The sequence below is a fragment of the Semicossyphus pulcher genome, unplaced genomic scaffold, assembly GCF_022749685.1.
Source record: "Semicossyphus pulcher isolate SPU_LCO1_2020_fin unplaced genomic scaffold, fSemPul1.0.p SCAF_21, whole genome shotgun sequence".
Classification (NCBI taxonomy): domain Eukaryota; kingdom Metazoa; phylum Chordata; class Actinopteri; order Labriformes; family Labridae; genus Semicossyphus; species Semicossyphus pulcher.
In genome coordinates this window covers 5,003,929-5,031,152 of record NW_027211695.1, presented here as the reverse complement: position 1 = coordinate 5,031,152, position 27,224 = coordinate 5,003,929, and the positions used below count along the sequence as shown (strand labels likewise).

Below are 27,224 nucleotides of genomic sequence, written 5' to 3'. Positions count from 1 at the left end.
CAATTTGTTGCAATGAATTAGTAATTTATACCCTTAAAAGGTCTTTCACATAATTTGTGCCCATGAACGCAGCATGCTATTCTGGCAGCTGGTTAAGGATACTGGCAGCTTTTTTAGTTGAGCTCAAGCGCTGATGAAGACAGACAAGAGAGAATGAGGGGTGGGAGGTCGGGGGTGAGGTAATAAAGGGAGGAAGAGGAAAAAGAGAACGTCATACTTCTTATTAGAAACTCTGATCTATTCAGTCCTCTCTCACCTCTGTCTTACACGTCGCTCTCTCTCCCTCGTTCCTCCCCTGCGTCTCTCTCCCAACCTCTCCTCACCCTCTGCTTTCTCTTTGTCACACTTGTATCTATCTCGCGCTATCCCTCACTCCCTTTCTCTTTCATACCCTGCAGTTCTCTCACCAGCAAAAAACTTCTCATGCTCAGTTTGGTGTGCAGCCTGTCAAGCTTGCTTTGAATACACGCACACACATCAGCATATACTCCTATAACTCCGGCATACAGCCGAGGGAATAATAGAATCAAGGAATACTCTGAGATAAAGCGGAGAAGGGGGGCGAATAAAAGGATAAAGCAGACTGAGAGGGATCGAGAGCTTCATATTATTAATTTAGCCGGAGAAAGAGAAAGAGTGGGAATTTCTTTCAATCCCCCCCGCTACACCGCTGCTTCCATAGAGGCCTATAGTGGCACACAATGGAGAGATTGGAGCAGGAGGGGGGGAGAAACAGAGAGGTAGAGATAATCCATCCTGCTGTATAAACCGTGGAGTTAACTGTTTCATAGCAGCGGCTTGGCCTGCTTTTATTCCTCCGTCATCATGCCTCAAGATCAAATTTCCTCCCATCTTTTCTTCTTCATCTACTTCTTTTTTCATCTCCATCCTTCCATCCCTCCCGTAGCTCCTCCATCTACCTCTCTGTGGGCTCTCTCCCTAATCCTCCAGCATTTCTTCCAGACCTATAGACTAGAATAAACCTGCCCACACCCAAACCACGCAAGTGTGCCTTTTCCGCGCACACACATGGCTCTTTGTGTCCTATATGTGTGCCTCACATGCCAGCGTATGATTTCACTGTGTGGTTGAGAGTGTATGTTTGCAGTTGGCAGCCCACTTGCCCGTCGAATTTGGCAGAATATCTCCTCATCTGGCAGAGGAAGAAGGCAGGGCGTCCCATAGCGAGGGATTACACCGACTTACACACACACATACGCACATTTATTGGCACATTTTTGCACATTAGGAAATGCAAAACCTCGCGCTTTCAGCCACACACGTGCTTTTTTTGGGAGGGGTGGCTTGCTCATTCAGAGCTAGGATATCAGTCTCACAAAATTTATTAGCAAGTATTATGAGCTGGGGATGCTGCAAGAGGAGTCCATCCTTCAGAATGAGAATATAACCCAACAAAAGGTGCTGCGAGTCACTCTTGAGGCTTAATATGTCGGAGAAAGTAAATATTTTTATCCACTTGCAGAGAAAAAGTCAACACTTCTTTATGTAGCTTTTAAATCGAGCTGTCTCGGCAGGATGTGTCTGCTGCAGCGGAGCAGCTTTCCAGCCGCCCCTGCCCAACGAGAAGCGAAAATGCCAATGAAATGCATTTCTGTAATGGGCCTGCTGACAGTGCAGCAGCTACAAGCACAGGGAGGGAAATAGTCTCCAGAAGCCTGTTACTGTAAAGTGTTTCCTTTGTCTCAGAAGGGAGAGGTGGAGGGAGCCGGCGAGAGGAGGGGGAGAGAGCGAGACCGGGGCCTTTGTATGAATCTGATTGATAGGTGTGTCTGACCTTTAGCACCTCTCGAGAAATCCAACAAGTCATTCTTTCGCCTTATATTTAGTCCCCTCTGTATCTGCTCCACACACACATTTTCCGACAGGCCCTGGATGGAAACCTAATTCTGTCTTTTCTTTCTCTCCTTTTCAAAAACCTCCCAATTACAGCCACTCCATTTTTTCCCACCTCCTCTTCCTCTCTCCTTCTCCCCTCCCCTCCCTCCTTTCTTAACGAGCAATCTTGTTAATGTCAAAGCTCACCCTTTCTCTCTCTCTTTCTCTCTCTCTCTCTCATTCAGGCTTTCTAACCATAGATAGAAAGAGAGAGCGATATGAAGAAGTAGCGAAATCAGAGCTCAACTGAGAGAACAAGTGCTGGATAAAGGAGGTGGAGGGGACGACTGGTGAGGGCAGAGAGAGAAGCCAGAGCCTCCGTAATAATGGCCAGACAAGTGTGTGAGATTACGGCTCTGGTTTCAGGGGGGACATAATTATATGCTGCACAGGCTGTCAGGAAGAATGAGATGCGGGGGGCTGTATTTAGTGACGCACCAGTGAGAGATTGGTGAGGCGAGCGCGATGACTAAATCTGCACCACAGATTGGACGGCTCCAGACTTGTGTGTGTGTGTGTGTTTGCAAAAATGAGTAACGTTAAGCCATTGAAAGCTGTAAATTATTCAGAAGCTTCATGCATGGAAACATTATAATTCCATGTCTGAGTGTGAATTACCCTCCGTTTTACCCGCAGGCACATATCTCACTGAAGCCCAAGGCCTCATGGGAGATTAAAGGGAGTAAATACTATGCGAGCTGGACCGGCATATAAACCACATGGAGTGGCCAGATATCCCAGCAGGATGTGGCACCTCCACTGTGCTCTGAATGGACTCGGTTTGAATCCATCTCGCTGCTTGTTATCTCTGCCTGTTCCCCATATGCTGTAACCAAAAAAGAAATGACCAAATTAAAATCAGGCCCTCCTGCTGCCGGTTGTCGTGTGGTTAAAGCCCGCGTCTCGCCCAGAAGTTTCCAATTCATCCAGTTCAATTACTGCAGCGTTCTCACACTTGGATGTTATTTACTGCAAGTCTCTCTCCTCACACCCTCCTTATTTCTTTAGGAAGTCATCTCTAATGACCAATTTAGTGTTTCATTTGTGGGCTATATAAGGAGCCACAAATTGTTGAAGAAAATTAAAAAGTAATTTAATCTTTATCATTGATATCTAAGAGATTTCTCTTAATAATATGGAAGTGAAACTTTAAACAGACCTCTCTATTTCATTGTGCTCTGATTCTGAAAAGAAATGTTGAATTTTTAAAGTTGTAATCTCGAAGATCTCAGTCTCATTCTCTTTGGCGACACCTGTGGTGATAAACTGTAATTGCAGGAGCACACTTCCCAGATATCCAGACAGCGTCGCATGAGCGACGTCCACGGTTGACTCCGGTTGTAACTCTTTAATTTCCTCGCTGGCGTAGACTGTTTGCCTTCATCTGAGCATTGAATTATTATATGATATTAATGTATGATGATAACATATACTGCTATTCTTTAACCTTTAATCAGCTGCTAATTATGTCCCCAAAGAAACATTTTCAGTACGTTCATGTCATTTCAGAGATTTATACTGCAGCAGAAATAGATTGTTAAGCAGACAAAATTCACTTTCACAAAAACCTGCAGAAAATAAAAGGCAGAAAAGTGAAGAACTCCAGGATCTCAGTTTTGTTCTCTTTGGCGACACCTATGGTGATAAACGGTAATTGCGGGAGCACACTCCCCAGATATCCAGACAGTGTCGCATGAGCGACGTCCACGGTTGGCTCCGGTTGTATCTCTTGATTTTCCTTTTGTGGACGGTTTGCCTTCATCTGAGCGTCGAGTTTATTTCTTTTTCTTTGGATTTTCACTTATTGTTGAAGTTGTATCTGTAGTCAACCATCTTTTCTTTGTTTGTTCAGCCATAGTAGATTACTGTTTACTCACAACACTGGCACATACCGGAAAAGCAGCCGCTTAGCTCCGCCTACCCTCTCTGGCAGACCAACCACTGCTGGCTGATGGAAAACGCGTCACTAACTGGGCGCCAAAGTCGCCACAGACGCCCAGTCTCTGATACTGCAAATGCAAAGGCCATCGGCTCAATTACCATTGTGTTACCTCATTCGGGCCATAGATAGTGATTTAACATTTATTTAAATGCAAATCTTCGAGATTATCACTTTAAACATTTTCCAAATGCTCCTAACACCCTAAATAATAAATACACACGACCCAAAATATGCTGCCTCAATTTACGGCTTGTATTAAACGCTGAAAATGCTTTGGACCTTTAATGATGCTTCATATAAGTACAGTTATTTATGGCACAATGAAATGTTTTATTATTAACTGGGAATGAATCTATTTTCATATTAAAGTAACCACCGCAAATACTTTTAGAATTAAACCATTAAACTAAAAGATCCCTGTAATAATAAACGTACCACAGATACATTTGTGGACTTCTCATAGTTAACAGACATTTAATTGCTAAAGCCAAACAAATGTGTATCAAGTGTCCCTGTAATGTTTACACACCCGTATTGGTGCGTTGGTCGGCCGGATGCTCAGACTTTGCCCTGTTTGGAGAGAAAGTCTATCCACCTTTGTATTGAAGTAGCGTTTATGCATCAAGTTACCTGTCATGAGACTTGTTCAGGCAGCGTGAAAGCTGAGACAGTGTGTGAGCGGGTGCAGCTAGCATGCTAGGCAGCTAGGAACATGCATGGAGTCGGTAACAATAGCACTAGGAGCAAGCTGGGACAATCACAAGACAGTTTATTTAAGACCACGCCACTTTTGTGTTGCCGTTTACGTGCACGCAGAGCGGATACATGTCACCAAAGAATTACATGGTTTTATGTTACCTCACAAGGACATTACACATTTAAAAAAAAATGCTAGTGTCACAGGGTTTTGCATTCAGTATCATAAAAGCGCAGAATATAATATGCTTAGAGAGTCAGCTTCAAAAGGGATAACAAGGTTGCTGGAGGATTTTTTATTCAGGCTTTACTACGCCTTTGTAAAGCTAGCTTTTGTTCACCCCCAGGTAGTGACAAATACAGCTTTATGGCCTTTCATTAGGAGCTGTCTAAACACATTCCGGGGAATCGTCTGGAGCAAACCTCTAACTTATGTTGACAAGACAAGAGGAGCAAATGTGGGAACACCAGACATGTAAATTACAACACAAGGCATTAAACATCACAGGCTGCTAATATGTTGCAGCTCCTCCGACTGCGATGTCACATTAAAGCTTTTTTTCTTCTCCTCACGAGTGCGTTTCCTCGGCGCAGCTGACAGGAACGGAAGTTTCGGGAGAAGCGGAGTTGGAGCTGGTTCGTGTGTGGGTTGGGGAGTGTTGGGTGTGAGTGGGAGGTGAACTAGCATGCAGCATTAGTTCTGCTTGAGCTGATGTGTTAATTAGCCAGCCGGGTGCATAGATAATTAATGAGAATCATGATTAATGACTGTACAGTATGCATGGATAAGGCAGAACGCAACTCACTGATAAGGCGGAAGAGGAAGGAGGAGCACTGGCTATTCACCCTCTGCTGAGTGTGAGCGTGTGTGCGTGTCTGCGCAGCATGCTTGCCTGTTAAGTGTTTGCACATGTGAGTTTGTGCCTCTGACCGATGTGTGTGTGTGTGTGTGTGTGTGTGTGTGTGTGTGTGTTGCCTGTGTGGGCGTTGATGCCAGTATGAGTTAGCGGGCATGGCAGTCGGTAGGCTTAATAACAGACTGCAGCAGGTCAGGGGGGCATTTAACACTTCTAAACACACTGGCAGAGCTGCCCCGCTGATGCCAGATCAGATGGAAGGCCTCACACGCGGATCGACAATGGAGTAAAGGACAACGAGAAGGATCTGCTGTTCTCGCGCATTCCTTCTTGGGTTGAATGTTTTAACTTTAACAGTGGAAAAATCTTCCATATTTGTCTCTAATCAAGGCCTCAAAGGGAAAGAAATCTGTCGGTGCGGAAAGATTATTTCAAAATCGACTTGTTCTACTTCTTCTACAAACTGTGTTTTTCTAGTTTCAGCGCAACAATCTTTCTTGTGTCAAGATACAAAAACTTCTTTCTGGAAAATCCATTAAAAAGTAATTTGTACTAAAGATATCGTGCAATGTATTTAGTATAATGGCAGATGTTTACAGGCTTACAGGCACAAAGTACAAACTAAAACGAGCACATATGTTTTTGAAGTTTTCGACTTATTTTTTCATCCCTTTTGGAATAGATTGAAATGTAAATTCAATTTGCTCAGGAAGACAATGGGATATCAGCTCTATATCACAAGTTTGTGAAATGTATGCTGAAATTTAAATCGTTAGCATACGTATTTTACTATTATTAATAACCTTTATTTCTTGTAAAGTAAAAAAGTGCTTTACAAAGGCAGCAAAGCAAAACAAACAGGTCATAAAATCAAAGGCAGATATTAAAATAACAATTCATTTAAAGGAACTCTAACCACATAAAATTCTCTTAAATGAATTCTAAAAAAATAAGGAAAATAAAATTCAAGTAAAGTCTGGAAAGGCTCGCCGACTTAAGAAGGGACTTAAAAGAGATCACTGACTCAGCTGACCTGACCTCCTCGGGCAGGTCGTTCCAGAGCTTCGGAGCCCTAACAGCAAAAGCTCTGTCCCCCTTAGTCTTCAGTAGAAGACCTCTGCCCGAGGATCTCAGCGCACGTGTCGGCTCGTACAGTACTAAAAAGTCTGAGATATAGCTGGGAGGAAGGCCATGGAGAGACTTAAGAGTAATCAGTAAAATCTTAAAATCAAAACATACTGAGAGCCAGTGTAAAGATGCTAAAAGTTCTGTACAGTTTGAAGTCGATCAGTGGATCTTTGACTTAGGATTATTATTATTATATGTTATTGTAGATTAATCTTATCGAATTAACATTGCGGGATTTAAGACTTGTTTACTGTTTATAGCGCTGTAAACATATTGCCCTCTGGTTTTGAACATCACGCTCTGAGAAATAGTGTTCGGCATGTTTTGACATTTTATCTAATCTTGTCATTGAATGTTCACATTCCTTGTGATTAGAGAAACTATCCTTGAATCGGAGATCCCGTTCGGGCAAGGTAATAGGACAATAAATTATCCCATTATTTAAGCTGATAGCACAAACTGAGTTTTCATATTAAGCAGTTTTTTGTCTTATCTTAAGTTCCCCGACAGAGCGGGGTCAGATGAGACGACTAAATGAAATTAATTTGGAGTTAAACCCTGCTCAGACGACATTCTTCTTCGTCTTCTTTGAGATTTATTTGAGTTGATCGGTGTGTGAGGAAAGGCCCCGGCACAGGGTTTAGTTTCACGCTGTGATGCTTTAAGTTTGGAAAGTAGGATAAATGTGTTTTTGGCAGACAGAAGTGGCAAACATGACAGTTTGAGATGAGGAAAAATGTGCGGAACAAACGCGGAAATCAGGCCTTAACAGCAGATAAACACCCGGGTGTTTATCTGCAATTTGTTCGCTATGAATACTAACTCAGGCGGTGACATCACTGCCCGTGGCAAGAGGTGGTTTGACCGCTGACCGCAAGCACAATCGAGGCCCTGACCCCTCATTGGTTGCAACCCGCAACTTATGATACTATCTCACCCAATGAGACCGAGGCCTGGGAACAAGCTGGGAGGGGGCTTAGAGGGGCGACATACCACCGCTCGCCCTGTTTGTGTGTGTGTGTTAATCTGCTTTGTCTGGCAGGATGCACCATCAGCACTCAAGCGTGACCCTTGACCCCTAACCTCAAATGAGGGACGATGGGGTGCGGAGGTCCCCCCCACCCTTGCACCCTCTGACACCCATTAACAAGAGAGTGAGAGCGGTTTAGATCCATGGCGATGCAGAGCGAGAGAAACTGTGTTTAAGGGTGTGTGTGTTGGTTGCATGGACAGAGCGATAACAAGGAGGGAGGGATGGTGCTGGGAAAGAGCGAGACTGAAGAGGACGGAGATGAAAAACGATGAAGAGGAAGAGACATGAGGAACAGTGTGTAGTGTACTTTCTTTTCTCTCCTCTTCCTCTGATGAGGAGACAAATAGCTATTGTCATCCAAGAGATGCTGGAGAAAGCAGCTCGCGCTAACGCTCCCTTTGTCTTCCGGCTCTGTGTTGTTCAGAAGCGATGACAAAGGCCATTTTCATGCTCTGCGTCTGCCTCTGTCACCTCCTCCGTCTCTTCTTACTTTTAAACCTCTGTCCTCCAGGCTGCCCTCCTCTCCTTTCTTCCCTCGTCCGCTCACGCTGAGCCTGCCATCTCTTTAGTCATGCCTTAGCCTTCCCCCCTTTTCTCTCTCTCTCGCTTTATGTCGCCGCGTCCTTGCCTTCAACCCTTCGCTTCCTCATCTCTCCGCCATCCATCCATCTTTCCCTCCTTTCACTTGCCTCACACCTCTGCAAGGGGGGGGGGCATCCTAATTATGCTTCTTTTTGCCATCTAACCCTTCATTTTCTCCCTGACACACACACCTGTCTTTCATCCCTCCCTTTTCTGCACACCCCTCATTCCTAAAATTGTCACTCTCATTTTTTTTCCCAATCTCGCTCTCGCTTACGTAAGAACTTAACCTCGCCGTGTTTTTCTCTAATTCCACGTTTGCTCTCATTTCCTATTCTTGTTCTGTTTTCTCTCCCCGTATCTGATGTTGCACCTGCTTACGCACCGGCTGCCTCCCTTTCTCGCCGTCCTCCTCTCACATTTAGCTGTCAATCAAGCCAGTCACTGAGCTTTCTTTTTCCCCTGCCAAGAACATAAACATGCACCCAATTTGAACCAGTTGCACTCAATCCAATTTCTCTCTTTGAAGAAAGGAGAGTGTTGCAATCCAGAGATTTGGGTGGCTTGTAGAGGGAGATGTTCATGGGAAGAGCTATTCCTCCGTCCTTCTTTCTCTCGTTCTCACTCGTTCCCTCTCTCGTCGTCAGCCGGTGGTCTCTCTGGAGTTCCCCTGAAACAAAGGGAGGAATAAAACAGTATTTTTAGACCCCTTTCATTTTTCATTACCATAATGATTCGGGCTTTGTAGAATCTTTTCATGTATATTTGACTGTGTGTGTTTGTGCTTGTGTGTGTGCTCAACAGGGTGTTTCTTTTGCAGCACTGCCGCTCTACACACTCGGGAGCCCAGAGGTTGAAAAAGAGAGCGCGCACACACACAAACACACACCCTACGAATCAGTCATACTCATCCCCAGCCGTGCCTCCTGTCTATTTATTCCTCGATTCATCCGATTCTTTATTTATTTTACACGCTGCTTCCTAATGCAAATAAGTTTGTCTGCTCCCTGCCGAACTGCGGGAGCAGCATGGGACCTGCCGTGTGAGTTTGTGTGTGTGCGCGCAAGCGAGTAAGTGAATCCGTGTGCACGTGGGAGGATGGGTGAGTTTATACGTGTGTGTGTGTTTGTGTTTTTGTGCGTGTGTGTCTGTGGGACCCAGTGAGTAATAGAGCCAAAGTCCTTATCTGTCACCAGAGAGCTGCCTGGCTCTCTCTCAGCTGTCAATCATCCAGCCCTAGAGACAAACACTCTGCTTCAAACACTATGAGAGGCAGAGAGAGAGAGAGAGAGAGAGGATGAGGGATGGATGAGGTAAAAACGAGAGCAGGAGGGAGGTGGAGAGAGAGGAAGGAGGGATGAGAGAAAGATGGAAAGAAAGAGAAGGAGTGCAGCGGGAGGAGGCAGGTGCGGAGGGACGGGGGGGAAAGTGAAGGACGAAGGGATAGAAGTTGTGATAAAAGTGAGGGAGAAGGAGGGAGGGGAGGGGAGGAGGTGTTATTTCAACACCTCTGTTGTGTGTTCTTCAGGCCCCGCAGGTAAACGGGGAATGGAACTTTAAAACACTTCACCTGCATGAATTAGACAGGCCCCTTGAAAATACCCGGGCGACTTTTGAAAAAGCCACTCTTTAGGAACTAAAGTGGAAGAGAAGTGGCGAGGTGCGCGCACGAACGTGCTCGAGCACACACCCACACGCAGCCGTGCGCTTTCACACACACACATTCAGTCACACACATACACACGCTTTCTGGCAAAGCTATCAGCACTGAAATATTGGCATGACACACTTCAATATCCTGACGAGAGTGAATAGGATTTCTGATGACCTGGAGGCTTTCTCTTTTAGCATGTTTGTGTGTGTGTGTGTGTGCGATTGCTCTTATGTGTGTCTGTTTGCAATTGCGGCAGCCGTCAGCTAGCCCTGGACGCCGTCTGTCCTACTTTCATGAATGCATCCTTCCCTCCCTGACTGCTCGGACTCTCTCTGCTCATGCAGCCGGCTAACTGTTGATTTTACCGCGGGGCTCTACAACCCCTGGGTCGAGCCAGGACTGCCGCTCCAGCGCTTTCCCCTAAGCCCTTAAAGCTTCCTCCAGCCTGCAGCGGGGAGGGGTGCATAGTGGTGGGGGGGCCGGAGAGCCAAAGACGAGGGGGAGAAAAAAAAAGAGAGGGAGCAGCAAAGGGTTTGAGCCCCAAATCGCTTCAAGATGCGTTCCACTGGAGTCGGAGTAGCTGAGAGTCTGGGAGTCGGGTAGCGGTGCTTGGAGCCTGTGGGGAAACCGAATGGAAGCCAGGTTCCCATTTCCAATGGTGGATTAAGCACTGCTGCAGATACACAAGGCCCCTTTTGGGAACACACACATATCATTGGACTCATTTCTTTACACGGCCCTTTTTATATAGTATAGAAATACCTTTTCATAAAGTATCTTCATGTAAATATTCAGCTAGTCCTTCTTTTAGTTAAAAAATATAAGATTGCTCGTGCAGATTTTCCAGTTTTGGACAAGCCCTGCTAGCTGTTTCACTTATGCTAAGCTAAGCTGGTGGTGTCCAAGCTGCTTCATGTTTAGCTTAAAGACATGAAAGAATATTTTAAAATGACTCTGCGCTATAGTTTTACTTAAATGTAATTATTTTCAAAAGGAAAAAGCTTGCAGTGTTCTATTTTGTTTATTCTAATTGCGATTTCTTCTTCATTGAGCCACACTGGGTGACATGTTCCTCCGTTAGGATGCTCATTATTTTGAGTCAATCCGGCATATACCATCTTACTACAGGGGAATAGTTACTGGAGCGCAGCGTTCATATTAAACTGCAGCTGCAACTATTTACTCCTCTTTCATTAATGTGCGCTAAAAACTACAATACCCAGCTGCTCTGGGACATTTTTAAAAAAACCTTTAAGCCATTGAAGTTTGATGAAAATTGCTGAACACTACTTACATGCTTTTTTCGCTCACCCACTCGCAGCTTGGTTAAAAAAAAAGTCCCTAGAGTCCTGCATTCCTGGTGGCCCCTAGGGGCCCCCTATGGATTACACTGCTCTCCTGACACCGTGGCCTGACTGAGCTTAAGTCGAGTCCCTTGTAGCTAAAGTTTCAGACTCCCTGCACCCTGTGGCCTCTCCGGAGCAAAGTTGAGCCTCCGCGCACACACAGAACTGGCTCTCCCAGGTCACAGATGGAGAGAGGTGACCCTGCGGAGTACGCCTACATGCATGAATGCATGTGGATGCACTCAAACACACACACGCACGAGCACGGATCTTTGGAAATGTAGGTGACCCACAATGTGGCAGGTCAGCGTCTCACCTCACTCCTTCACTCCCAGAGGGACAGCTCTTGGATGGTTCTCTTTCTGTGTGCGTGCGTGTGCGTGTGTGTATGAAGCATAGAGAATGAGACTGAGAGCCATTGCATGCGTTATAACCTTCATTCCTCCAGAGCCCTGGGTGACCTAATTAAATTAGTGAGGTGGTTGGAGGGAATGAGTCGAAGCTCAAAGACTTTTCACACGCCAGGCATAAACACCAGCTGCCATTATCATGTATGTGTGTGTATATATGTCATCCTGAGCTATACACTCAAACACACAAAGACCTCACTGGGAGTTTTAGGGGGTCTGCAGCGTGTGTTTGTGTGTGCGTCTCAGGGGTCTCCTTTAGCCTCCGTTGAGGGGTTCACGCGTAGGTGTATCCATTTGTGACTAGGGGGCCCTCTCAATCTCTTCCCCTCTCTCTCTCTCTCTGACACACACACACACACACACACACACTCACACACTGAGCTGTCAGGACCCGCAGTGCTCTATCATCGCACACCTCCACTAGACCACCTTAATGGGACCAATCCAGACTGCCGCAAATCATCCAGAGTACATGCTGAAAACGGGGAAAGAGAGGAGAGGGCGGAGGGGAGGTGAGATACGTGCAGAAGCAGGAAAAAATGGTGGTTTGAGGACAGAAAGAGAAAGCGACAGAGGAATCTGTAGCCATGAGAAAGGACGTCAAAAGTCTGATTTTAAAGTTTGTATGACCTCCCAGAGGAAAGGTCGGGTTTCATTTTGGAACAACTCCTTCAGGTTGGACACAAAATGTCTCCACTATCGCTTTACGGCTGCTGGTCAGTGAATGTCATCATGTTCATTTTCAGACGGAAGCATGAAATGGAGCCAACATAAACCAGCGCTGAGGAGAAATGACAACATTTTCAATGTGGCAAAACAGAACCTTCAACAAGAACATAAGCAAAATCAATGTGGAATATTTGTAAGTAAGTAGATAAAAGCTTTATGTAATTTTAGAATAATATCTAAAGGAATTTTCCTCTGACGTCACACTGAGGGTGGGAAGCTAAATTGCTTTAATGCAAAGGTTAAGGGCCTGTGTCCACTAACGCCGCTTTTTGTGCCGGCAGCGCCCACGACCTCAATTTCAGAGCGCTCCTCACCGGGCCTTACTGTTGCTAGGATACGAGAGCTGTCTGGCGGCACTTCCGCTTCCCGTAGTGGTGATCGCAACGTCTGTTTTAAATTACTCTGTATGCTTGAGGACCTGTGTCCACTTGCAGTGTTTCTTGCGCTCTGGCAGCGCCCACAACCTCAATTTCAGAGAGCTTCTCACCAGCGCTTACTGTTACTTACTCGAGATAACTTTGGTTACGATTACTATTTTGAATTGCTCTGTATTCTTAATATTTGCTTTTATCCAAGGAAATTTTACAATTGAAATTTAAAAAAGTAATGGAAAGGAATCTCGTCCTCGCGTTAGCAGCAGCTCTACAGCTGGAAATTGTACCCTCGAAAAAACAAAAGCATTAGCTTCTCCTCCGCCATTGTTGTTGACAAAGTTGATATCGTAGATCCGGCCCCTTCTTGATGTTGATTGATCTGTGAGGGAGAAGTGACACAGACGAGCACGGCAGTGTTCCAAAAGTTAAACTATTTTCAGCTGAGAACACGGTGACAAAAAACAGCTGACACAGAGGGCGTTTTTGCGCTGGAAAACGGCAATGATTTTGTATAGAAGCACAAAAAACGCTCTCAATGGACACAGGCCCTAATGCAGCACTGCAGCATTCCAGATTGCAAATAGTATTAATGTAAGGTATCTGACAAATCACTATAATATCACAACTTCCCAGTTGATTAGCAACTGTTATTATTTTAGTGACAGGAAATACTGGAGGAACATGGAGCTAAATTACCAGTTAGCTAACGTTAGAAAACAGCTAACGTTAGCATTCAACCACCTACTTGTAACCGTTTGATAGTGGTACATGATTCAATAATAATCTCAGAGTTCATTAAAACCTATTATATCTTCCAAAGCAATCGGATAGTAATGTTAGCTTGGAAGTGGTTAAATGCTAATGTTAGCTGATATTGTAGCTAATGGGTTATGGCCCTCTGTCCCTGATGAATTTCACTACCCATTGTCTTTTCAGCTATGAAAAAAATATTTCACCTGCCTGCGAAGGGTGTGAAAGTACAAAACAGTTGACATTGTAAGGAAACATAGTTTTTACACGACAGTGATGACAGCTTGTACTTAATCAGATCCCGTTGAGATCTCACAAAAGGAAGCGTGCGAACAGTATCATGCATTAAAGTGTAGTAAAAGTAACGAGGTGTAATACAAAACACAATACAAAGCGGAACATTGATAAATACAAAACTCATATTAAAGTAAAAAGAGACATCATTCAGTTAAACTAAGAATTTAAAAGGCAGAGATTTAAAAGCATGTTCCCAAAATGCCCCAAGGGTTCCATTCAGTGGTTTTTAAGTGTGAGGGAAAATAGTTTTTGAAGCATTTTTTAAGCCACATTTTCCTTGCTAATAGTCATATCTGACTGTATTAGCACCCTTTCAAGTGTTTCTGAACAAACTAAAGACTAAGACAGGCTGCAAACAAGCGAGGTGACATACGATCGGCTGCAAATAAACGGAATATGGGAGTGCATGAAGGTATAAAGAGTTGGAGGAATGAGAAGCAGAGCACAGGCAAGTGTTTGGTGAGAAGCAAGCGATTGAATTTAGAGCAGTGTCTAGAAATGTTTGGAGGAGTCAAAAGAAGTCGCGAATAAGAGTTCTTAGCTTGAGATGCAGGAGCTGGAACATGAAAAAAAAAAAAGCAGGAACAAGGATGCAAATGAGAAGCGATGAGGAGAAAGAGAGCGGGAGATGTTTGCTTGAGAAAAGTTTCTGTTGACCTGAATACAGCTGCGTTGTTCGGATTTGTTCAAAGGCGAGAAGAAGTCTTTCACCGCACTTGCTCAGTTAGTTCTACTTTCTCTTCACGGTGCAGCTACAAGTTTCAACTTAATGCGATACGCTCATCTGCTGCATTGTACCGTATGGATTGTATCGAATGCAGCAGGAGCTTAGCGACGAGAGAGACGAAGGATCTGTGTGTGTGTGTGTGTGTGCGTGTGTGTAGGAGAGACAAGCATAATGTGTGTCACTGCATGTGTGTGTGTGCGCTCTTTGCAAATGCCAAGGCGTCCAGCGTGGCTCCATCCCGTGTCGCTGTGGTTATGCTGGGTGTGATATATACTGGATGTGACACCAACGCTGCAGCATGCTGGACCGCCTCTGGACAGCAGGATGCGAATGTGTGTGTGTGTGTGTGTGTGATGACAAGGGCGCGGTTACCTTCAAAGTCCCAGGATGCCGGCTAACTATTCTAACAACACTCTGCATCCCAACCTGCTGACTGCTGCCTCCCAGCTCTCCCTCTCTCCCTCCTTAAAGTCGTCATTGTCTCTTTACCTCCCTCTCCACCACTTCTTTCCCTCTCACCCCTCTCTCCCTAACCCTCCCTTTCACACCATATGGAAACTATTACCGCCGTTGTCGTTTCTCACCACCAACATTCCTGAGGGCTTTGCAGCGTTCACTGACTTTACATCAACCTTGTGCTCCTCTCTCCTTGTTCACACTGCTCTTCATAGTTGACTAATCTCTTGTTCTGCCTCTCCTCTCCTTTCTGACACTTTAACTTCCAGCTGTCTCCTCTGTGTAGCTTTCAAGCTGCAATTGTTCAATTTGATTTGACTACTTGGCAGCAACAGAACAAACTGAACACCTTGTAGCTAGCAAACTGATAATTAAGTCACCTTTTTGTTAGCTCTGTTTTGTCAGGCTCTTTAGCTGCTAGATGTTCACAAGCTAGTTGCTAACTTTTTCATGCGCTTTGGTCAGGTTGGTTTTTTTACTTTATGAAACATCCAGTTGTCCCAATCATGTACGTAGCCTTAAAGCTGCATGATCCTCTTTGTTACTATTGTAAATAAAGCCATGTTAGCACAAGTCGTGGTTCTCTTAGCTCTGTTTTGGTCTCCACCAACTCCTGAAGGAGGCTCCTTAGCTGCTCTATACTCAAGCCTAAATTCCACAGGACTCATGCCCGCCTCGTTCAGTGTGCGCCGCGACCTCCAGAGTTGATCGCGCCCGCTCTAGCCAATGCTCGTGTTTCCACAGCACGCGCCGCGTCCCGTCTCCGACGCCTCCCAGAGCTGTGAGATCTCTCCGCTCTGTTCCGCTAAAGATTCTGTGCGCCGAGGTCGCTTCAAGCACGCGCCAAGCTGAACAGAGCAGATCGTCCCAAACGGGAAGTCATGCACGAAAACAGCATAGAGCGTCCGGTCATTTCAAAATAAAAGACCATGAACAGACTCCCGTTTTTATATCGTATCACCATATCAACATTACGTCATAACTGGTCGCTCGAGGCCAGGAGTCAATCAATCGGTCAGATGGTCCCAGAGGTTAGTCTACGCCATGGACGACAAGACGTTTATCTCGGAGGTGCAAACTGAGCTGTTCTGCCTGTCACTTGGTGCTGGCCTGGAAGTTGTTTTTTTAACACTGAAAAAAGCTTCATTTTGCAGCTGATAAACCAGGTTGGCGAGAGTGCAGTTGGTGGAGTTAAAAGAGGCTTAAAGGCTCCGTGGAGTTGAGAACTGCAGACTTGGTGATCATTCTCTGTGGGTTTATAAGTACAAGTGCCTCCTTATAAATTATACATCACAAAAAGTATTGATATGCGAAGGTTTAAGGTTGGAAAATTATCAAATTTGCCTCTGAAAATATCACAGAAGCCCCTCATTGCAGCTACAACACACAATGTTTTAAATCCCAAGACTGCACCACTCCTTGAAATGGAAATAGTTCTCATGTTTTGTGCATAACTTTAGACCCATTTTCCCCACAAATTCAGCCCTGGCATGTTTTTGGACAGCTCTGGATCTCAGCTAAAGTGTAAAATAAAGTTCTGTGAAATCAAGCAAAGTTTGGCCGCGCATCACGTGTTTGTGCTTGAACGTCCTGCCAGCTAAAAAATGTTTTTAAAATAGAAGAAAGGTGATTTTAATATCCTCTTACTCCTACCTAAACAGATGATGATTAACTAAACAAAAGTTCTTGGACGGAAACCCAACTTTCTCTCTCCCTCTCCCCCTCCTCATCGAACTCACATCCATTCCACCATTTCATCCATAATAGAAATGTTCGGAGGTATCTGGGCCATGCCTTCGAGAGAGACTCAAACCCTCATCAATTTACATTATAGCTCTCTTTTCCCCCCGCTGTCTCCTCCTAACCCCTCGCTGTCTCCCTCTACCTCGTACAAATGTATCTCTTTCTCTCTCCAGCTCTATACACACAGTCAAAGACCACTTTCTCCAGCCCTTCTCCAGGGTATATGGTTCTTTAATGAAGACACTAATAATGATTATGGATATTTTAAAGCAGTCCGTCTGCTCTGTGCTCTGACGGAAGCTGAAGCTGCTCACAAAAAGCCCTCTCAGATTATGCTAAAATTATTAAATCACTGGTTATTAATCCACAAAGAGCAGTTTGAGATGACAAATATTGTATCAGATATGCAGGATTAGAATCATTTCCTTGAGTGTAACAGAGGGCTGCAGTAGAGATCTAAGGTATTATGTAATTGTATGAAAACATAAAGATAGTGCTGATTCAGTAATATTTTATGAGAAGGCCTCACACACTGATACAGCTCCCCATCATAATAGCTTTTTTTGATGCAAGGCCTCAAGTTCAACCAGCAAAATGGGCTTCAAACGCTCTTGTACCAGCACAGAAAAAAGCCCTTTTCGATTACAGAGCCGATCAAAGATGAGGTCAAGATGAAAGAACGCAACACGAGTAAAATTTAAAAGCTCCTGAATCTTTCATTGTAAACCATCAGATGGAGCGGCAAGGCAGAAGATGTAGGTGAGACGTGCCGGGCACAACAGGTCAATTTTCATTGAGCTCGCTCTTCCTGCAAGAGCTGCAAACACTGAGCCAAAGACAGATTGTGCAAAACGGGGATTCATGTTTGATATACTCCCCGCCATATGTTCTACATTATATATTGTTGGTGTTTCTGGGCTTCGCGGCATACAGGGGTACTGATTGCTGCAGCAGAGCAGTGAAAAATGATAGCTGCTACAGTCCCTTCTCTGTGTGGGTGCTCCATCGTAGCAAGTGATTTAATCCAGCGCTGAGGCTTGAAATAATATTTTGCTTAAAGTAGGTAAAACAGTCTGTCATTATAATTATTAGATCTGTTGAATCATTTTATTCATACGAGACGATTCTTTTTTTAATCTTTCAAAACTAACACTTGTTTAAAAGTTAATTCATTAAAGCAAACAAAGATAAATTGCTAATTACGCTGCAGAGTCTTCCCTTCAAACGCGAGGTTTGGGCTTAAATGACATGCTCAAAATGGACGTTTTCCGCTGCGTGTGTGTGTGTGTTTGCTCATTGTGGCATTCTTTGGAAAGCACCTCTCCAGTAAATGAGGCCCAGCGGATTAACTTTAGACAGCTACTAGATGGCCTCCAGGTGTTGTGGCTCAGCGGGTGTGTGTGTGTGTGCACGCACGCTCGTCCTGGAGAGTGTGTATTCCTCCCGTAGCCGATCGGTTTGCTACTCTTTAGCGTGCGTGCTCCCCTGCCGTGCGTCTGACAGCGTGTGTACATTAAAAGGGGGGGGGGGGGGGTGCACTCAGGGCCCCTGTGAGTGTGATTACGCTGTGTATACCATGAGATTAGTGCGGACAGCTTTATGCGCGGGGCCCGCCATAAATCTCCCCCACCGCAGAACTGAATACCGCCATCGTTTATTATTCCCTAATAGATCGGTCCTTTGCTGTCTCTCCTTGGCTTCCCGCTCACACCAGGTTGTGGTTAACTCAAGGACAAAACCCCCACCGAGGATGGAGAAGGTCAAAGTTGATGTGGAGTTTCGAGTAAATCCTCCACGCTGATTTCAATTTCGGTTTATTTTGTGCTCCCTGCCAACTCCAGTGTCCTTCCCTCTCTCTTTTCCTTATCCTCCTTCTGTTTGTTTTTGCACCAGAGAATAATTTTCCACACTATTTTCTGTTGCAATCTGTCCCACTTCTTGCTCTCTTTTTCTCCTTATGTGTTTGTTTTATCGCTTTAAATCCCACCTCTCTCTTTTGTCTCTCGTCTATTCCTCCGCATCTTTGTTTTTAAGATTTTTCTCTCACGGCCTCGGCGCTCGCTCTCATCTACCCTCCCTCATCCCCTTCATATTCTCATGTTCACGCAGACATACACTCGCATACACACCCTCCCTTGTCTCCCCTCCCGCCGCCTGCTGCACCTGTGTGCCCGGGCTTCGGTCCGGACATGGCTCGGGTTGCCGCTGTGGAATCCGGGAAATGTTCGAGCTGTCCGATATGCCGCCCAAAGCAGGTACAACGGCAGACAACATGCAGATGGACACGAGAAACACACATGCAGGTCACGGAAAAAGCACACACAGCGTCTGCTCTGCCGTCGCTGGCTTTTAAATCTCTTCCAAAACAATTGTTTCAGATTATGGATAAAAATTGGACATAGCTCAAACCATCTTTTATCTAAAACGTTTATATTTTATTAACAGCTTTTAAAAGCTGGATGGAGGAGAGCGGCGGAGTAGCTGGGGGAGGAGTGGAGGGTGAGAAGCAGGAGGTGTAAGAGGTCGCAGGGGGAGGTCAGGGAGACTGACACTTGAGTCTTCTCAGCTCCGCTCAGGGGTCGCGGCGGAGCAACGCTTGGGTTGAGAAAATGATGTTTCTGCCCTCATAAAAGAGCTGCAGAGAAGAAAAGAGAGGAAAGCTCCCCGCCTCCCCCCTCCCTCCATCACTTCTCCGCTCCCCCCCCTCGGTGTCACCTCTGGCCCACTCCAACCCCCCACGCCATGTTTCAAAGTGTGGCCACATGAATGGATCTATTGTTAACGGCTGAGAAAAAGGGAAGGAGGGAGAGGGAGAGAGTGGACAGCGAGAGAGATGAGGGAGAAAAAAAAACAGACACTCAGACCTCAGACAGAGTCTCTCTCTCGGAGCAAAATGTGGCCAAAAAGAAAAGAGTAAAGGGAAAGCGTAGTGATGCCAAAGGCTCTGTCTGAATGGGATGATTTATTTAGCTGTGGTCACAGATGAACTCCATAAAAATGTTTATAAGTTCATCTCACTCCACTTTTCTCTCCTCCCTTCTCCACCGGAGCGGCAAACCTGCAGCTTACAAACCGTCCTGCATTTTTTAAGAATGGACTTTTAAGGTGGAAACAATATGCGATTGTGAAGCGCCGTTGTGTCTGCCGTTTGAACGCAGTCCAGGTTTGTTGACACTGACGGTGTCACACAGAGGAGAGGGAGAGTGTGAACACCGAGATAAAAACACACTTTTTTTTTTCTTGCTGCACCACATGATTAGATTGCAACAAGGTCTCACTCCCCCATCCTGTTTACAGTTTGCACACACACAAACTATCATTCACTTAAACACACAAGGTTAACTGGGGTTAACTCGGCAAATCTGACACTCTGAACACGGAGCCTATCAGAAAATTGAGTTCTGTTGCAGGAATGTGCTGTCGGTTTCTATCCTTCCTCCTTCCCTTCCTTCTTTCTCTACATGTTAAGGTCTTTTCCTTCTGTGGTGTGTTTCCTCTTTGTGTCTGTCTTTCCTTTCTGCTTGTTCACCACATTTCTTTGTTGTCGCTACATGCCTTCCCTGACATGTTCAATATCTTTTTTTTCTCCACCCCCCCCCCTCTATCCCTCACTTCACTGATTTTTCCTTCTTTTCCGTCTCTCTTTTTCGAGCACTGCACCTGCCCGGTGGCATTTTACCTTAACAGTCATCCCGTCCTCTGTGTGTGTGTGTGTGTGTGTGTGTTTGCTCTGCCATTCTGCATTGCAGCTCGACTGTGACTCAGGGTACCATCAGATACCACTCACAGGATGCGTCATGCAGGAAGCAAAAGGTGCTTGTTTTTAGAAATGTGTGTGTTTGCGTGTTAGTATGTGTGTAAGTGTGTGTCCGTGGTTGTCAGTGTTCATGTTTAGGGAAAACTGAACCAGTGAGTTTGGATGTGGGTGGATGTGTTTGGGCAAACCTTTTGTGTTTAGCAGGAGGGCATTTGTATGGGCCTCTGTTTGTGTGTATGTCTGTGTGTGTGTGTTGAATAGATTTTTCTGTTTAGACTTTGGAGCAGGAGCCTCAGGAACCACCACCATGTTTACAGTTCATACTCTATAAATGGTGCGAGTGCCTGTGCTCGCCTGTCTGTGGCCGACAGGAAGCTGAAATATGTGTGTAAGTGTTGAGTGAAGCTGAGTGCCTACCTCTCCAGTCTAAGTATTGCCTGATAACCCCGAGTGACCTGGGTAATGAGAAGTGGAACAGTGGCTTCCCAGCAGGCCTCTGGGCCTGCCTCAGCTAAAGCGCTTCTGCCGTTAAGTCTGCTTTCTCAAGTTCCCCCTCCGGTGTACGCCGCCAGCCAAAACACCAACAGATAAAGCTTACATCTCAATTTACAGCAGGTGTTAGGCTGTTAGCTAGACGTGCTAAGAGATAGTAGCCTAGAGGAAGAGGGAGAGTGTGGTCAGACAGCTCCAGGTACAACAAAGGAGAATCACATAATCCTCTTGTCTTGATTAATCATTGCTCTGTTTCAGGTGTTTTAGAAAACAAACACAACACTGACTGAAATTCAAACTGGCTAATATTCACCTGACGAAAATTAAATGAAAGTTAGCCTGTATTGTTTAGCCATGCTAACAATATGAAGCTAACAGAGTCAAGCTTCAGACTGTTAGCTTCACATTGTTAGCATGGGCGTTTAGTAGCTTCTTTGGTTTATGACCAAACACCATTGACATTCAGTTTTGTATTCAGCTATTTATTTTTTAAAGGTAATAGTTGATGTTAGCATGGTAGCATTCTAAACTTGAATAGTAAACAAACATGTAAAACATAAGAGTGCTAAATATCGGCGTGTTAGCAATGTTACTGTTAACGTGTTAGCAAGCAGATATTAGCATTAGGCTCAAAGCCAAAAGTACAGCCTTACAGAGCTGTTAGCATGGCTGTAGCTTATTGTCTTGTGGAGTGTTATTTAGTAGGCCATCAGTAGTTGTAAAACGGCAGGGCTAGCTTTGTTGGGGAGTCATAGCGCCATTGCAGGGAGGATATACATAAACAGCAGAGGGAATACGGAGCCAGTGTTTCGGCAGACTTCACATGGTTAGTGCTACAAAGCCAGTGAAATTTTATGTGGTTCTTGAGGGAGATTTCTAAAGTCTGAGAAAGTAACCATGATGATGTCATTGTGAGGATGAGGTTGTCTTTGCTTAAAGTTGTGGAGTGGAGTTTTTATTGTCGGAGGCATTTTGCAAGCGGTTATAGAATAACAAATGTAAGATCCAGTCTGTTTTTAAGTTGACCCACACATGGGACCAAAAGAAGGAGAACAAATATGTTTTTTCGAATGAACTTACTAAAAATCAAATTGGACACTTTTGTGACTCAAGTGTTGTAAATAATTATAGGCATGAATTTTTGTCAGCTTTCCAGTAAAGCCTGAAAGACAATAGTAATTGTTGCTAATGTGACGGCGGTAGGATTTATTTTGTCTTTTAAACAGCGCAGTTATACAACATAATTCCTCGGTCTGTGCATGCTTTGTGATCTTGTATTGTTTATTTTTTAATGGTCAAACAGTTGTCTGACAGCAGAACAGAGAGAATAATTAAGCAGGTTTGAGTGCTGTGACTCCCAAGTGTTCATGTGGATTTGTTGGAACCAGAAAAAGCGTCTGAGTCAGGGGGTAACAGAAAATGGGCTTCTTAACATTTTAGGCGTTTGCTCCCCCACGTTTACATCAAAGTGTCATTTAGCTTTCCGTGGGAATGCTAACAGCGGAGAAAACGCAGAAAATCTCCTCCTCTTTTTATCTTTCACTTCTATAAACACTTATCTCTGTCAGTGGTGACATTTGTTTTAACCTGAGATAAAGTCGCCGTGTGTGTGCGCAGACTACTTTCTGGCTTCCCGCTGTTAGCCAAGCATGCTAGCGTGGAGAGTTAAAGTCATCACAGGCCTCAGGAGCTAAGTTGATAACTCACAGTATTTGGCCTTATCAGTGAGAGATGGACCTGTGCTGTGAGGGGAATGACAGCGTCTGAGTCATTTGTTGAGTGTGTGCTCCTCTGACTGCTGCGTTTCATGTTCTCTGCTCTGGAGAGCCCTCTGAAAGCCCACAGTGAGCCCACCAGTCCTTCATACCCGTACTACAAAAACACTTTTCATGTCTGCCTCTAACTGGTTTTGCACCAGAATTCCTTTCAAATTCCATGTGAAGAATTTCTTCAAAACCGGCTCAGTTTTTTTCCCCCGGGAAAGTCATTTAACAAGACCGGTTTACATCAAAGCTGTCCATTGGAAGCCAATCATTATACAAGTAGAATGATTATGATAATAAGCGACACAGCACGCAGAGTTAAATGTAGTAAAAATGTTGCATTAGAATTACATCAGGCTGCAGGTATCCCGTTCTTGACAGGTGTCAAATTGAGCGTCAGTTGAGCGATAAACAAACTGCGCATCATTCATATCAGAAGTAGATGACAGGCTTACATCAGAAAAGCTAATTTGCAAACTAATTAACTGTACGTACCTGAGATCTGGCATTGGCAGCTTCGTTCTGCGGATCTGCAGCAGTTGTCTGCTTCCTCCTCTGTGGACGTGCCTTAGTTCTCGCTTCCAACTATGAAAAAAGACAATGAGCGCTGTGAGAAAATTTGCAATGCAAATAAAAAAAGTTTAAAAAGTAAGTCTACATTCATTCCCCATGTGTACATTGACATACGTTGCATGCCTTTGTCGACATTTGTTTGGCGTATTTTTAGTTTCCTATATAGCCTCAAGCAAACTCCAGGCTTTCATTTTAAAGGCAGCTTTGCTCCTGCTCCTACACATGTGAGCTTGCCTTCGCATACATTTGACAACTTTTATATGAACTGAACTGAAGGTCATTGCTTAGTAGTTTATAGGGAAATGTTTTCTTATTACTGACTCCTGTTTGGCTGTGAACTGGTGTTTATTTTCCCGTGAGGATCATCAACAGGTGGTTATATTTCCCGTCTTTTTTTTGGCTGCCTCCTCGTGGGGTGAGCATGGGGAATGCACGAGCTTGTGCGGTAAAAGCTGAATTCCACAGTTCCTCTGTGAAGGCACCTGTTCCCTGTCAAGGAGAGAAAATAAGAAAGAAGTAGGAAAAATAAGAGATGTCGAGGACCCATCTGTTACTCATTCAGAAGCAAGGACAGGTGGCTCTGAACTGGTGGATATTGCTGTTGCAGGAGGGAAAATACTTTAATTAACGATTCTTTCTTCTTCTTCTTCTTCCAGGTTCAGAGACGATAAGGGCTACGTTCTGTACCCTCAGATCGGGGACCGGCTGGACCTCATCTGCCCTCCGTTGGACACAGCCAGGTCCACGCCGGAGTACGAGTTCTACAAGCTCTACCTCGTGTCGTCGCGGGAACAGGCGGACCGCTGCGAGGTGACCGGCCCCATCAACATCGTGCTGACCTGCGACGAGCCCGCCCGCGAGCGTCGCTTCACCATCAAGTTCCAGGAGTTCTCGCCCAACCTCTGGGGTCACGAGTTCAAGAGCATGCACGACTATTACATCATCGGTGAGTCGAGGAAGCGGAACGAACACGGGAGATTAGAGGACACAGAGTGCGTGTGTTTTATGGGCATGTGTGTTTAGCTTGTGTGTGTGTGAAGGGGGGGTTTGTTATGATTGCATGGCTGATTTCTGATTGTGCCTGAGTGTGTTTGTTTATTTCCGTGATGATGGTGATGATTGGGCGGGTGTGTTTGGAGTAATTAGGTTTGAGAATTGTGAGTGATCCGGTCTGCGGGCGGATACAGTACAGGACGTACACTGCAAAAAAAATGACCACATGAGCCTGTGGGTTTTAGGATATTTCCTGAACTCATGTCGCTTGCACTCCTCAGGTTGTATCTTGTTTTTAAGCGATAGAAGAATCGTGGTTGCATTGTTGTCGCTTGTGCAGTGTGTCCCTGGATGTGTCCTTCTCGGCCACTTGTGTGGGATTTTGTGTTCAGTGAAGTACAGTTCCATTTGTGCTTCACTGTCATCGCAATGCCTTTGTCCTGCTCGGCGGCTGTGCTGGCCTCGGGCCTGTTTATTGTTAATGCCAGCCTTGCAGTGACCGCAAAATGGCGCACACGGTTTGTTATGGTTTATCCAGAAGGTTTGTTTGGAGTTAGGCTGTGTGAAGACCTGATGAGGTCATCAAGGCGAGCCAGGCCAAGCGTTTGTATCGGACGGAACAATCTGCAAGTAAAGGTCGCCTCAACCGAAACCTGTGGGTTGTTTTTAAATACAGACCAGGAGCCTGGAGCATTCAGCGCTCACAATAGGAGCAGTGCACGAAACACGTGTTAAACACACACACGTGCATGCATGCACACAATCTCTCTTGCGCACACAAATTTCCAATACAAACACAAGCACTGTAAAAACACCTCAGGAGCGAAAGAACGAGCAGAAAACACAAAGAGACGGAGAGAGAGACCCTGTTCGATTCCCATAGCTCTCCTCCCACGCACCTGCGAGCTCTATTCACTCAGGTGTGCAAATGCTCTTTTCACTTCTTTTCATCTGCCGTGCAGAAAAAAAAAAACACCGAAAAAAGATGGAACGAGGAGAGCCAGCAGGAGGAGGGAAGCTGGGACAGAGATAGAGTGAGAGAGACGGAAAGAAACAAAGAGAATAGAAGATCTCCGAACTGTGTGATGTCCTCATGCGTCTTTGTGTTCTGTATTTGTTCGCTGGTTTCAGGTGCTCACAGCCGGCGTGTTTTTGAAGCGAGGTGAGGCACTGGGCCTTCTCCATGCACTCTGTGTTATTATCAACACACAAGAATTTCTCTCCGATTAGATATGAGGGGGCGAGATAGCGCGGCGAGGTGCAGTATGCCACCGTGGATGTATGTGCTGCTGTATCAGTGGGTCATTTGTGCAGCAGAGCCCAGTGATGCAGGAATTCTGGTCTGATAAGTGGGGAGGAAAATTAACGCAACCTGATACCTGCTGATACCTGATGGAATGAGTGACACATGTTGAATGGCAGCCACATCAAACATGCCTGCGAGACCTCCAGTAAATATGTTGCACCAGTAATTTATAAAGATACAGAATAACACAGCAGGGTTGAAGCTTCATTGTGTTGGCATCTGTTGCATAATATCTTTTGACTGTTATGTGTCAATGAAGCGGGAAATCAGCAGCATACCAGTTCTGCACTTTCACCACAAAGCCTGTTGTTTTAAGGAACTGTCCCAGCTTGTTCCCATCTTTGCCATTCAGGGAGTTCTTCGGTGTGACCCGGGTTCAAATATCTCATCTTACACGACTGCGCAGATACTGATTATGTGTCAACACCGCCTGACGACTGCTTCTTGTGCACAAAGCGAGCGCACGCTGGAGAGCTTTCATCAATAGTCACATTTTTTTGGTTCTTGCATCTGCTGGACTTGAATCCTTTTACGTCGCAGCAAAGTAAAAACAGGGATAAAACCACTTCAAAGGCCAAAGGAGATGTAAGCACGGGGCCAAATGCCTCAGTCTTTATTTTGCACGCCTCAAACCTGGCAACTTGAGTGTCCAGAGATAGAAACACCTTTATCTCTGCTCACAGACCAGACTGATCGATTGACAGCTCCAGCCCAATCGATGAGGGCTGCAACACAAGGTCACACACACTCTCTCACGTACACACACACCCTTTTATCACACATTTGAAGAGGAGGAGGAGCTGGAGAGGTGAAAAGACAGCCGAGTAGCTGATCGGAAAGAGCATCCGGCTCTGATAACTTATTGATAACGTCACCAGATACTTTGTGTACATCCCGCCGTGTGTCTTTGATCATTTGCTCCTAATGAAGAATTGTGTTCAGTCTCTCAGCAGAGCTTCTGTGTGTTTAATGAGGCTGCGAGATAATTAATAACAGTTAATCCTCCCGCTCATTTAGAGCCACGTATCTGCTGCAGCTTGTGTGCAGCTCGCCGGCCCTATAGGGAGGATTGCATGCATACAGAACTCGCGGTGGGTCGCTTCGTCCCCGAGTGCAGCTACAGTGAATGTATGCATGCGCATGTGAGGGCACCGATGTATGCGCAGGCCTCGGGGAAATCTTGTTTTAATTAACCTATAGCATATAGCGTGATTTAATTTGCGCACTGCAGACCATGCAGGCGAACGCGGAGAGTACGCGTGGTGATGTGGAGCGGTTGGAAGCAAGTGGGGAAAAATGGAGTGGAGGTTAATTTCAAAGTTAAACCCATTACAGATTACCAGCAAGTTCCTTTAAGTCCACTGGGTAATCAGTTTCCTTTGCAGTTTGCGGCTATGTTAGATAGAGAATCATACCGGGAAGGATTTCAGTTTGCATCCTAATTTGTGCTGAAAACAACAACTTATATATTGATGACGAAAAGTTTTTACGCAGCACACATGCTACTGCTTTGTAATCAGATTACATGAATCCCATTAAAAGTAATTCTTAACTTCCGTATCCTGTGGAGAGGAGCGAAAGAGTGGGAAAATTGATTAGTTCTACTCATTGATTGATGTTTTCATTCATAACATGAGGTCAGGGTTTATGTAAACCCATTTCTCAGTCACACTCTCCCTCTCTCTCTCTCTCTCTCTCTCCACCCTTCAGCTTCTCATCT

General features: G+C 45.1%; 1 protein-coding gene across 1 annotated transcript in view; it reads left to right on the top strand.

Moving 5' to 3' along the window:
- efnb3b (ephrin-B3b) overlaps positions 1 to 27,224 on the top strand; it is an 81,471-nt gene that overhangs the window by 15,348 nt on the left and 38,899 nt on the right. The window contains exon 2 of the mRNA XM_069672110.1: positions 23,862 to 24,151. Within this exon, the coding sequence (XP_069528211.1) occupies positions 23,862 to 24,151 (290 nt within the window). The remainder of the gene's footprint in view (positions 1 to 23,861; positions 24,152 to 27,224) is intronic.